The sequence below is a fragment of the Mytilus galloprovincialis genome, chromosome 9 (genome assembly GCF_965363235.1).
Source record: "Mytilus galloprovincialis chromosome 9, xbMytGall1.hap1.1, whole genome shotgun sequence".
Taxonomy (NCBI): Eukaryota; Metazoa; Mollusca; class Bivalvia; order Mytilida; family Mytilidae; genus Mytilus; species Mytilus galloprovincialis.
In genome coordinates this window covers 74,566,291-74,580,322 of record NC_134846.1, presented here as the reverse complement: position 1 = coordinate 74,580,322, position 14,032 = coordinate 74,566,291, and the positions used below count along the sequence as shown (strand labels likewise).

Below are 14,032 nucleotides of genomic sequence, written 5' to 3'. Positions count from 1 at the left end.
TTTAATGCCAAATTATAGTTTTGACCCCAATTTAATGGTCCACTGAACATAGAAAATGATAGTGCAAAGTTCAGGTTAAAGTTTTTGGTCAAGGTAGTTTTTGATGAAGTTAAAGTTACATCAACTTGAAACTTAGTACACATGTTCCCTATGATATGATCTTTCTAATTTTAATTCCAAATTAAAGTTTTGACCCCAATTTCACGGTCCATTGAACATAGAAAATGATAGTGGGAGTGGGGCATCCGTGTACTATGAACACATTCTTGTTTTAAATTTTTTTCCATTGGATTGGATGAATGAAATAACCGAACTCCTCATTGCTTATATTATTGTATACATCATGTTGTACATTTAACCAAAATTGATTGATACTATATGCAATTGAAATTGTTTTATTACATTACAGGACTTTTATCATGAAGGAGATTTCATAATCAGAGAAGGTGCTGTCGGAGATACATTCTTCATTATTAATAAAGGAGAGGTAAACATTTGTATATCGTTAAAACACACACTTTGGTTACTTCATCTCGTCAACATTTTTATTTTTTTCAAATTTGGCCTCCATTACGGATATTCCTTTTAAGAAAGCGCATTGCTATGGTTATATTTATAAATTTACTGTTTACAAATTTTTGATTTTTTTTTAATACTAAGGCTTTTCTGACTCAGGCAGAGATTACCTTAGCTGTATTTGGCAAAATGTTTAGGAATTTTGGTCCTCAATGCTCTTCAACTTCGTACTTTATCTGGCATTTTTAACTTTTTGGGATTCGAGCGTCACTGATTGGTCTTTTGTAGACGAAACGCGCGTCTGGCGTATATACTAAATTTAGCCCTGGTATCTATGATGCGTTTACTTGCACAGGAAAATTACCACTGTATAATATTTTCAACATTCTTGAGAAAGGTTAAAGGGCGTTCCTAAATTAAGTTTGTAAAATATACAATATCAGCAGCAAATAAATAGAGCCTAAATAAAACAAACAAAAAAACCCAAGTTTTAGTTGAAGAATCACTAACAAGAACAGTCCAGTGTTTGAAGTATCTTCCGTATTTTATTGATATTTTGCTAAACTTTTTTGAGCTAATTCATTAATTAAAATTGAACGATCTGTTTGTTAGCCTTGACAACAAACAACATATAGTTTTCAAAGATGTTTGAAAAAAAAACACTTTTGTTTTCCTATCGTAAATATCCATTCTTGAGCAATGCCAAAAAGCAAAACATTTTCCTAATTTTTGTAATAACTGTTTTTCTAAATCATGGTATAAAGTAGTCAACAGTCTCAAGCTACAGAACATTTGAATATACGAAAATATATTAAAAAAATATTTTAGGTTCAGGTAACACAGAAGATAGCTGGATTTGACGATCCAAAGGAAATAAGACGACTAGACCGAGGTCAATATTTTGGAGAAAAAGCTTTGCTCAGGTAATTAAACCGTAAAATCTTTTCAAATGTTAAAAATAGAAACATTTAATTATGGATAGACCAGAACAAAAAAGAACTGCAAATTATTTATATTTTTTGCTACCACTCATTATTGGAAAGTGGTCTAAACCAAGTTGATAAGGAAGAGTTTCTATAATGTTCATTCACTCTTTTCAAGCATTTTTACTTTTCCGTTTTCCATACCATCAAAATTTATTAATCCATTCACTATACTATTTAAAGTCATGTGTTATTGTAGTGTGAGTGTTACAAAAAATGCAAATATTTTTATAAGGCTGGTATCTTTGACGAGTTTTTATATGCCTGAATAGCTAAGTTTTACCATAAATTAAGTCTACAAAGACTTTCGTTTAAAATATTTTTTTTTATATTTTATTTAACTCTTCAGTAATATACTGCTTTTAAATCCTTGACTTCTCGTACTCTAATTCGTCGACAGCTGTTTCCTATGCAGTGACCTTAATCAAGATCATACTCGTTGAATATGGAAAATATATAAATAATACTTTGTTCTTAACTTTTTCTAACTTCTAATATATATTTATATTCGTCTTATTCACTTCATTTCAGTGAAGACAGAAGAACAGCAAATGTAATAGCATTAGCGCCAGGTGTAGAATGCTTAACCGTTGACAGAGAGTAAGATAGTCTATTTTAATAAATTTATTTAAATTCTTAAATCATATTCTTTATATTTATCCTCATTTTGTGTATGCTTTCTAAGAAAGGAAATGGAATATACATAGATATTTTAACACTGTAATGGACCCATGAAGAAAATTGTAAATTTTTTTGTTAAATACATGATCACTTTAAATTATACCAGTTGAGAGAAATACACATATAAAACTATTGAGCAAGAAGATCTAGTAAAAACATTGTACAACTATTATTCCATACAATAGACCCTATGAATTAATAATAATATCTGTTTTCTTTTTTTTTAAGATCATTTAATTCGCTGATCGGAGACTTAAACGAGTTAAAAGAAAAAGATTATGGAGATGAAGCAAGAGGAGCACAACGGTAATACTAGTATTAAATTTCGTTATATATGACATATGAACATCACATATGTCATTAATTTCATTTTGTTTAATTTCTAATTGCTGTGGAACCACCGAAAACGCTTTTGTGAAAGTGAATAGTTTGTGTTAAATGCTAACCCACATAAATAAAGGCAACAGTAGTATACCGCTGTTCAAAACTCATAAATCCATGGACAAAAAACAAAATCGGGGTAACAAACCAAAACCGAGCGAAACGCATTAAATATAAGAGGAGAACAACGACACAACATCGAAACGCAACACACACAGAAACAGACCAATCATCAGACAAAACACCACGAGAATATAAAAAGACCACTTTTAAAAAAATATTCATTGTCACTTTAAAATGGTAATCACTATTGGAGCATTACTTAAAGATTTTCTACAATGTACATTTTAACAAATTTTAAATTGTGTATATAGGTCATCGAAGAAAATAAACTACAATGGGAACTCACGAGTATTGCTTTGGAATCGTCTACGGTTACACAAGTAAAATGTTAACTTTATTCGCATCTCTTATTCCTTTATCAGTCTTAAACTGCAGTAGACTGCATTATTACATATATAGAAAAAAAACCAATAAAACTGCCTTCAATTAAAAATTCATTATCGTTTGGAACTGCATGGGAATGGCTGTTGCATATCTTTTATAATTACTATTTCAATCTGTACAAAGACTGGCAGTTTTGTTATGCTTTACCTTTTTTCTTTTGTTTCTTCAATTTCTATTTATTTTGGAAGGTTATTTTTATCGGAAATTGCATGAATTTTTGTTTGTTTTTGGTTAATAAAATGATTCCTCTCTGGTATACTCATCATTATATTTTTGTCATATTGCTAAAACTATATATACGAATATTTTTTTGTTTATCATTTTTTTGCAAAAACACAAAACTAGATTCTAACCTGACAATATTTGAGTTGTTGCTCATTAGAATAAAGTAAGCTTGCCATTTTTCGATATTTCTTATGATATCCTCAATCGTTGTGAAAGACAATTCAAAATGATAAAGTAAGGTTAAGTGTGAAAAGCACATTTTAAGAGAAAGTAGTAAACAAAAATAACAACAGGCAATCAACATTTCACCTGTGTGACGAAAGATATTTTAACCAATTATCAGTCCACAAAACACTACAAATAACCTTCAATATTATGCCATACCCATCACCAATATCATGGGATTAACTCAGGAACTCCAAAAGGTAGCTAAAACGCCCGTTTAGATGTTCAGAACAAGAATCAGTCTGGCGATTAAACATATATGTGACACAGATATAAAGGTCATTATTGATCGTAAAATGTACGAAGAGATGGACAACTTTACTTTTCAAAACCATCAGTTCTTTATTACAAACAGCAACTATCTGACAATGAATTCATGAAATAAAAAGCAAGCCCTTGAATACTGTACCAACCCGAGAGGTTTTAAGGGAAAAAATGAAACTGATAACTTATTATGCTTGTATAGACCAAATTCTCACCCTCTCATCAGAAAACTTATTAATTGGAATGTGTAATATCCCAATTTAATACATAACACATACGAGTTAATAACAAAATCACATGAATGCATGAATAAATATAATGCAAGAAGATAAGAACTACATATCAGTTAGTATGTTTTTAAATCTCTTTCAATTTTAAAGAATTTCTAGTTAAACCATACCGTTACCGAGAAGCCTTTATAGATATAACGGAAAACATTAGAAGCAATTTCCTCAAAATAACCATTTAAATTTCTCGATTTATTGATCCTTAATTATTTACTGCAGATTTGTCTTTTAGCGTAACGGTTTAACATGCAAAATATGTGTATTCTCCTTTCAAATCAAAGCTCTCTTAATTTTGGAAGCAATTCAGAGACATAGATGTAGGTCGGAAGGCAGCAACGTTAACATAAATGGATTTCAAAACATGAATAGTTAGAGCTAATTGACCTTGAACATTAAAAGGCGCTAAGACACTATATTGAGCAATCTTTTGAAATATTAACTATTTCAGTGCGCAACACACGTGATACATAATGCAGGCAATGTAAACATCATTCATCTCTATCGATAATATAAATGAGACAGATATCAGGTGGCACGATACTGATTTCTGTATGAACTTTCATTACGTCTGTGAATGCAGACCAAAAATTTAAAGGTCAAATACATTCAACGTGCGTATGTTTTAACAAAAAGAGTCCGACAGAACAGCCAAAAACTTTGATAAACCTGTTTCCTTATTTTAAAATTTATTAGCTTAACATTTCCAGTGAATAATAAGCATTTTAATTACACCAAATGTCCTCTGGACTTGTAGTTCCCTCGGGTACCAACAGTCCGCCATCAGTTGTTAAACATAAACAAATGATAAAGTTAAACAAATGAATTATTTAAGATAATGGTCTATGGGTAAACAAATAGCATAGCACAACATAAACTTTCAGGTTTTCAAATAATCAAAACACAATGCAAGACACAAACATGGTATAATGACGAACAAATAACATTCACATGCATTTGCACATGGGTTCAGGGAAAGACAATAATCATTGAGTGACAATAACCAACATTGTTGACCAACAAGTAATAATAAGCGACAGATATAATAATAGATAAATTAGTTATTTTTGTTTCTTCTAAATTTGTTTCGTACTATATGACGCTTTTATCAAGAGATAATTTATATAAATAATTTATTTTATAGAATTAGTGGAGGCAGTGGTTCAGATGTTACTTTATCGCCGGTCCGTGATAAGATGCAGAATGAATTTTCATACATAACGCTTGATCAATTAGAAATAGTTGCTACTTTAGGAATGGGCGGATTTGGTCGAGTTGAATTGGTGAGTATGCTCTTTTAAGAGGAATAACGACTAAAACCAACATTAAACGCATAGCAAGAGACCATAAACTTGTAAACAAACCCGGTAGCACTCATTCGGGGATTTAAACGATTCCCTTAGTTTTTGTATGTTAACTGTATTTTGCCCTTCTTACGAGATTTGAACATCGGTAAACTACTTCCGTCTTACTGAAACGAAGAGTTTTCAGATTAATATTATACAACCTGCTTCTTCAGATTCATTCAACGTTCGCCAACAGAAGCCATTATGATACTAGTAGTCGTTAAAGATGTCTCAATTACTCGAATATACCTCTATTCTTTTTCTGAAGTCCTCTATATCGCTTTGTGCGTAACATTTCCTTTTAATTCTTTAATTTTTTGTTGTTTACTTTGATTTATATCTACTTAAAGTTGATGAGATTTCAACAACAGTAAACTATTGTTTTCTTTAATTTTTTCAACATATGTTCTGTCTTTTAATATCTCGGTTTAAATTGGTTCATTTTTACCAAGTATATAAAATCAGCGTATTGAGGATTCATGGAAGAAATAAAATCATGTTTTAATTTAAGAGCTACATTTCCATGAACTGTCGGATCTTTGATGACCATCTTCGCCGCTCTCTCTCTCTCTATGCTGCCCTGTGCGTTATTTCTTATATTGATGTGCTAATCTCTAAATACACATTCAAATTAATAGTTTATAGAGTTGTTATTCTAATGATTTGAAGTCAAAATTAGTTTCTTGTCTGCATGTTTTTTTTCGTATTTAACTGAGGTTGAGCTGCGATAACTCTCTTCCACTAGTCAATGAATGTATTTGGTTTCATAAATTTATCTCTGGTATTTTCTCTTCGTATCTAATACAATGGAAAAGTGTTATGTTTACTGGTACCATCCTTTGTATCTGGACTCTGGCTCGAAGAAATTATATGCTTATTGATTTTACTCTTTCCGTTAATATCAATCCTCAGATCTTTGTGACATGATATTTCTCCCAGGTAATTCTGCCAGTTTCCTGTGATTCATATTCCACTTTATATTACTTATTATGATTACATAATGCTCTTTACTTTGTGCATTACCGTCCAATGTTAGACATAGATTTTAGTACAGATTTTAATTGTGTATCAAACATCTTTTCCAAACTCATTTTAAAAATACATTATGAGCTGTACATGATAATTTGTTTACTTTGCTCTTATTACTTTCTTTTCGTCATATCTTGTTTTAAGTTACCTTTTTGGAGAAAAAATGAAAACAACACCTTAGAAAAAATTGAGAACAACACGTTTAATCATTCTATGCGTCTGAAGCGCTTTTCTGGATTTACCTTCATCAGGAACGCTCAAAGCCAACCATTTGAAATCCAAAGATGTATAAGTACCGAAACCGTTGAAGAGCTATATGACAAAAATACGTAAAATAAATAGCCAAATTCATCTAAAGTCAACTTTGCCTGAGGGAGTTGAAACCTTAGTTTCTTAATAATTTCAAATTTATAAACGGATGATTTTAGTAAAGTTTGTTAAATCAGGTCAGTACCGTAGTTCTGACTGGTATCGGGGACTGATAGTCCACCAGCAAAGGTCATGCCGCCAAAGCATTTAACTGGATTGACCTACACCAGGAACGTTAAAAGCTAAATATTTAAAACCAAAGGATTAAAAGAACATAAACAGTTGAAGGGCTATATGACCAACATGGACATACAATGATAGCCAATCCATCTAAAGTCATTTATAGGTCCGTAAAGGATTCCCTGATCGTATCAGTATATGGAAATTGAGAGTAGTTAAATGTCACGATACCTATATTATCTGTCTTATATTTGATATGGTATCCTTCTTTTATTTTAACAACTCAACTATTACTTCTATGTACTACGCAATAGAGTTAGCTGCCTGATCGACCAGGAACTTAGTGAGATGCGATGTTCATATTATAACACGTTGCTAATGTTGTAATTATAACATAATAACGATTAATTATACTAAGATAAGCCTTCATTGTCAGTCAGAGCTGTCATTTAATACCTCCAATTAAATATAGCATTCCTGTATATTTATCTTTGAATTAACATTGACCCTATTGATTTCATATAAATAACTATCAACCATTTTTCTAGATCGATCATCTAAGTGGATAACGAGTAATTGTTACTTAATGAAAATAACTTGAATTACATTTTTATATCACTTGTTCATTATATCGTTATCAATCAGTCTATACTACACTTGTCCTTGTAATGCCTTCACATGATAATCCATCGTTTAGTTCTTTTTAATATTGATTGTCATGCTGCATGAAAATCCGGTTAAACACAAACACGAAAAAGGTATAATGAACAAATCTGGAATGGTTGAAAAAAAGTATCTGAAAATTAATCTACCACTCTTTAATCAATGATACATAGCAGACAGCAGATACTGACTATATGTCAAAAGGGTGTTGAAAACTTAAAACAAAGAGGTTTACACACGAACGATAAAGATAAAAGCAACATCTTAGATGGTATTCATCCATACAAGGATAATTATATTATGCATTTAAAGAATATCACTTTCACTTAAAGGATATGTTGCCATTCGTCCGTTGGTGAAAATCTAATATTATGTTCTCCAGTCTTCAATGCAATATCCAGTTGAGGTTGCAACATTCTAAACGGATTTTCTGTAAATGTTATTTGCAATGAAACTACTTAACTACTCGACTTGTTTATTCTGTAAAGTCTTTATGATTCCGAGGACCATTTAATGAACGAATTGTACCAAACGTGTGGATTTAAGTGTCTTCTGTGATTATTGGCGATGACTTAAGCTTTTTTTACAATACCACACAATAAGAAAATAAATAGAATGATTAATCTTTGCTTAAACATACAATCTTTGTGTATCTTTATTTTAGGTACAGTTAACAGCCGATCGGTCTAACACTTTTGCATTGAAATGTTTGAAAAAGAAACATATTGTAGATACCCGACAACAAGAACATATATATTCAGAGAAGAAAATTATGTCTGAAGCACGCTCACTCTTTATAGCAAGGTATGCAGTAATATAGTTGGTATTGAGATTGAATAAAACAATTACAAGATTTTGTTTAATTATTAAGTACACAATGTTGATAGGTATTTTTTTTTGGGGGGAGGGGGGGCAGTTTTCTTGTGAATAGATATAACAGCTTTATCAATGGTTAGATTTCTCACATTGGTCCATTATTTAAGGTTTTTGTCATTTAAAATCATTTTTCGTTGGTTGATTTCGTTGTAGTTGTTGTCTAATATTTGGGCTAGTTAATATTCATCAAAAATGTATCGTACATTTGGTCATACTATTTCTTTTGAATTCATTGAAGTAAACTCCTTAATTGACTCAAACGATTTACTAATTATTATGAAGTTCTGTGCACGAATGTGACCTACCGAATTAAGACTATTTACAGGATTTGTAATAACATAACATAACACGACGGGTCACACATGTGGAGCAGGATCTGCTTACCCTTCCGGAGCACCAGAGATCACCCCGAGTTTTTGGTGTGGTTCGTGTTGCTCAGTCTTTAGTTTTCTATGCTGTGCCTTAAGTACTATTATTTGTCTTTTGTCTTTTATATTCAATCTATGAGTTTGACTGTCCCTCTGATATCTTTCGTATCAGATGTTGTTGAGGAGAGGACTGTATACGTACATCAAGATGTCTTTTGTACTGTCTTAAATATGTGCCTTCCACATCTGATTTTATTCATTTTGTCCTCCTTAGCTCTTTATATGTGTAATTTTCCTCATGTCAAACTTGTTTTGACAGATGAGAATGCTGATTTCATAGATATTCTGTTCATTTCAAGAATGTCAACATTCAGGATTGATTATCTGCTTCTGATTTACCGTCCAGTTTCACTTTTTTGGTGTTGCATGTGATTTCGTCAGTTTTATATCTTTGGAATATTTTTTTTTAATTAATCAGTAATGGAAGGATTCTTAACATATATCACCATTAGACAATATGAAAATCAATTAATATATGATTTTTGATAGCAAATGCATGTTTATGAAAACGTATTATGCAACATATGACGTACCAATCTGTAATGAAAAACTAGCTACAATGTAGCTATTTTATTATTAGATTGCGTGCATATTTGTTTCGAGAAATATTATTGAAATGTTTATGCGACAGTTATTGTCATAAAAATTATGTAATTACAGATTATATAAAACTTTTAAAGATGTTAAATATGTGTATATGCTGATGGAAGTATGCCTTGGTGGAGAATTATGGACAATACTCAGAGACAGGTAAATTTTAAAACTTAATACAGGGTATAGAGAATTTATTTACTTATTTTAAAGCCATTCAGAAATAAAGCAAAAGTTAAAAAGGGAAGGTTAAAATACAACGATTAAAGAAAGAAAAACAACATCATGGACAAAACAAAAAAAAACGCAAGGACAAACAGATCAACCTTATAAACACTGCCATACAAATGAGCGGTAAAGCTAGCTATAAAACCAGGTTCAAGCCACCATTTTCTACATAAGAAAATTACTGTACCAAGTCAGAAATATGACAGGTGTTATCCATTCGTTTGATGTGTTTTGAGCTTTTGATTTTGCCATTTGATTAGGGACTTTCCGTTTTGAATTTTCCTCGGAGTTCAGTTTTATGTGATCTTACTTTTTCCATTTGAAGCTATGACCCCATACCACTTATGTGCATGCTATTTCATATTATTAGAGGAGAAATGTAAATTGTAGACTTTCAGTCAATATGATATTCCACAGGCATATGTGTTAATGTGCTGACATCATGGGGCATAACACCTAGTATAATATGTTTGCGTTGTTAATAGCTTATAATGAATAACGGTTTTCTATATTTGCGACTTGCAAATCGATGAATAACTAGATGTTTGATTGTTTGAAATATTACCTGAGGTTAACTAGGAGCTTAGCTTGTTGATTTTATCATTTTATCCGTATAAAATTGCAATTATAATTTGAGCCGGAAAGACATCACTCAGAACCTGTTTAATAAGTTGGATATTTTACGAATAGCCATCAGATATCCTGTAGCAGATATTGACACCTGATTCGTTTGATATTAACTGACAACATATAACATATTTGAACTCTATCATATGTTAACTGTCATTCAAAATGTGACATATATGTTTAAGCCCGCCACTGAGTAGCCTATGTATTTAAATAGAGTTACCCACGTCCGTCCTTCTGCCATTTTGAGATCAAGAAGTTGTCCAGTAATTCAAATATTGTACTTATCCGGACTTTATTGTAACGCTTCAATATCATAAGCATATTTTCGGTACATTAGTTAATGATAACGGCTCACGGATTGAGTTCCAGATGATTCACATTTTGCTGTAATGCTATAGATGAGAACACATCTAGATTTTATGTTAGTGAAAACGACATTTTTTGGCTCCATTTATGGGCCCACTTTTTGGCATTATGTTGTCTAGTCTGTTAGTCCGTTCGTCCGTCTGTTAGTCCGTTCGTATGTCCGTCTGTACCGCTTCAGGTTAAAGTTGTTCGTTTAAGTTTTTGGTCAAGGTAGTTTTTGTTGAAGTGGAAGTTCAGTTAAATTGACACTTAATACACATGTTCCCTATAATATGATCTTTCTTATTTCAATGCCACATTAGTTTTTATACCCCAATTTTACAGCCCACTGAACATAAAAAATGATAGTGCGAGTGGGGCATCCGTGTACTATGGACACATGCTTGTTGGATATCATTCATTTTTAAGTTCCACTTATAGAGCTTTCAATAATTATTTGTTCAAAAAAATGTTCTGATATATTTATAGTTACACACTTTATGTGATTAAGATTTGTAAAACACTGATTTTTACTGCGTGCGTCGAGAATTTCTGAATTAATCTTCTCCCAAAACACATAAAAAGTAAAATAACAAAAATACCCCAATGAAAATTCTAAACTGAAAGTGCTTTATAAATTGGCAAAATCAAAAGCGCAAACATATCAACGGTGTCATATTTCTAAAGTGGAACATGCATTTTCTTATGTAAAACATAGTGGTTTAAACCTTGGTTTTGAAGCTAGCTAAAACTCTCGTTTGTATGAAAGTCGCATAGAATAAGGGATAAATGTGCGGTAAAACGTTTTATTGCACTTTGGTAACTTCTACCTCTCTTCGCCTGAAGGATTTGCTATCAAAATTTGTGTGTGTGTGTGTGTGTGTGTGTGTGTGTTATGTGCATTAATTTTCTTAACTTATCACATGTTTATATATGAAATTGTTGTATGGATTCAAGACAAGTGTCGGAATTTCTTGTTTAATACTTAAGGGAAAGTAATTGATGGAACAAAAAGAATCTCTTGACTTTAACTTTTGACATAAAGTCAGACTATGTGGCTTCTATCAGCAAATGATACTACTTACATACAGTTGTACATATTTTTAACCAAATTATTGGAAAAAAAGTAAAGTTAAGAAATTTCAACCTGTACTAACTATAGATAATTTCAAACAACGAAAACATAATACAATGAATTATTAAGTAAAAATATTTAACACAGCTATTTAAAATCGAAGCTTACAATACTGTCAATTTACTGCATTTTGAATATATTGTGTTCAATTGATTAAATCTGTATGTGTTAAAAGTGCGAGTTGGGCATCCGTGTACTATGGACACATTCTTGTTGAATATCATTTATTTTAAAGTTCCACTTATAGAGCTTTCAATAATCATTTGTTCAAAAAAATGTTATCATATTTTTATATTTACACACTTTATGTGATTCAGATTTGTAAAACACTGATTTTTACTGCGTGCGTCGCGCATTTCTGAATTAATCTTCTCCCAAAACACATAAAAAGTAAAATAACAAAAATACTCCAATGAAAATTCTAAACTGAAAGTGCTTTATAAATTGGCAAAATCAAAAGCGCAAACATATCAACGGTGTCATATTTCTTAATTGAAACATGCATTTTCTTATTCAAAACATAGTGGTTTAAACCTTGCTTTTGAAGCTAGCTAAAACTCTCGCTTGAATGAAAGTCGCATTGAAGAAGGAATAAATGTGCAGTAAAACGTTTTATTGCACTTTGGTAACTTCTACCTCTCTTCGCCTGAAGGATTTGCTATCAAAATGTGATTGTGTGTGTGTGTTTTTGTGTATTAATTTTCTTAACTTATCACATGTTTATATATGATATTGTTGTATGGATTCAAGACAAGTGTCGGAATTTCTCGTTTAATACTTAAGGGAAAGTAATTGATGGAACAAATATAATCTCTTGACTTTAACTTTTGACATAAAGTCAGTCTATGTGGCTTCTATCAGCAAATGATACTACTTACATACAGTTGTAGATATTGTTAACCAAATTATTGAAAAGAAATAAAGTAAAGAAATTTCAACCTGTACTAACTATAGATAATTTCAAACAACGAAAACATAATTCAATGAATTATTAAGTAAAAATATTTAACACAGCTATTTAAAATCAAAGCTTACAATACTGTCAATTTACTGCATCTTGAATATATTGTGTTCAATTGATTAAATCTGTATTTGTTACTTTACTTTAATTTCTAGTTCTAAAATAATAATTTTAACAAAGTCATGTTCTATAAGTTCGGTTATTCACCTTGCTTCTCTAGGGTTGTGTAATGTTGTAAGAGGATTTCTTGATAAGAAAACTAAATCCAATGCGTGTACAGACCCTTGTGTGATTTACTTTCACCAGGAACGCTCAAACAAAACAATTTTAACCAGGAATGTATTAATACATCGAAACGATGGAGCTTTATGACCAAAAGGGAAATACAAGAATCGTTAATCAACTTTGCCTGATAAAGAAGTAACTTTAGTATGTTAGTATTTTCTTTATAAGATCTGTATAACATTTGTGCTTTAAATCAATATGGTTTCAAAATCTTGAATTTTATTTCAGAGGTTGTTTTGATGAGATTACTGCTAGATTTTGCATTTCCTGCGTAATAGAAGCCTTTAGATATTTACATGACAGAGGAATAATTTATAGAGATCTGAAACCAGAAAATTTGTTGTTAGACAACCATGGATATGTCAAATTGGTAAGTATTGCCTGTCATATTGGTTTTTTGTTGGTTTTGTTATGGCCTTCGGGAACATTAGTCGTTTGAGCTTACTGTGTAAACATCCTTAAATACAGCATTTCAATATTACTTTTATATTTGACCACGTTCAGCTTTTTGAACATATTAGCTATATGATGCTGTCAAAATGTAAAGAATAAATATGTTAAAACTGAATGCAGTAAGAGCAATTTACGTTGGTGTTCTTTGATTTCAGGTAGATTTTGGGTTTGCCAAAAAGATTGGTCAAGGTCGGAAAACATGGACTTTCTGTGGTACGCCAGAATACGTAGCTCCGGAAATTATTTTGAACAGGGGGCATGATCGGGCTGCTGATTACTGGTCATTGGGTATTCTTATGTTTGAGCTGCTCACTGGAAGGTATTATTGATAAATACTATTGTGTAATTGTGTGACTCTGCTGTAGAATTTTATCATATTAATCATTATGAACATAGTCATTTTCCCTTTTATTCAACATTTAACTCAAAGAAATAGACCTAGTTATTCCAAGTGACAGAAACAAATCCTTTATTATGATATATAGAATGAAATTCAAAACAGTGTGG

The 14,032-nt window shown here is 31.2% G+C and overlaps 1 protein-coding gene across 5 annotated transcripts in view; it reads left to right on the top strand.

Moving 5' to 3' along the window:
- The window catches only part of LOC143045929 (cGMP-dependent protein kinase, isozyme 1-like), a 73,101-nt gene that overhangs the window by 52,243 nt on the left and 6,826 nt on the right, over positions 1-14,032 (top strand). For 4 of the 5 annotated variants that reach the window (XM_076218772.1, XM_076218773.1, XM_076218775.1 and 1 more), the window contains 10 exons: positions 410-487; positions 1,345-1,439; positions 2,031-2,099; positions 2,409-2,486; positions 2,936-3,004; positions 5,211-5,349; positions 8,258-8,397; positions 9,558-9,647; positions 13,301-13,442; positions 13,681-13,844. In XM_076218772.1, the coding sequence (XP_076074887.1) occupies positions 410-487; positions 1,345-1,439; positions 2,031-2,099; positions 2,409-2,486; positions 2,936-3,004; positions 5,211-5,349; positions 8,258-8,397; positions 9,558-9,647; positions 13,301-13,442; positions 13,681-13,844 (1,064 nt within the window). The remainder of the gene's footprint in view (positions 1-409; positions 488-1,344; positions 1,440-2,030; positions 2,100-2,408; positions 2,487-2,935; positions 3,005-5,210; positions 5,350-8,257; positions 8,398-9,557; positions 9,648-13,300; positions 13,443-13,680; positions 13,845-14,032) is intronic. The other variant, XM_076218776.1, reaches the window with a different exon arrangement.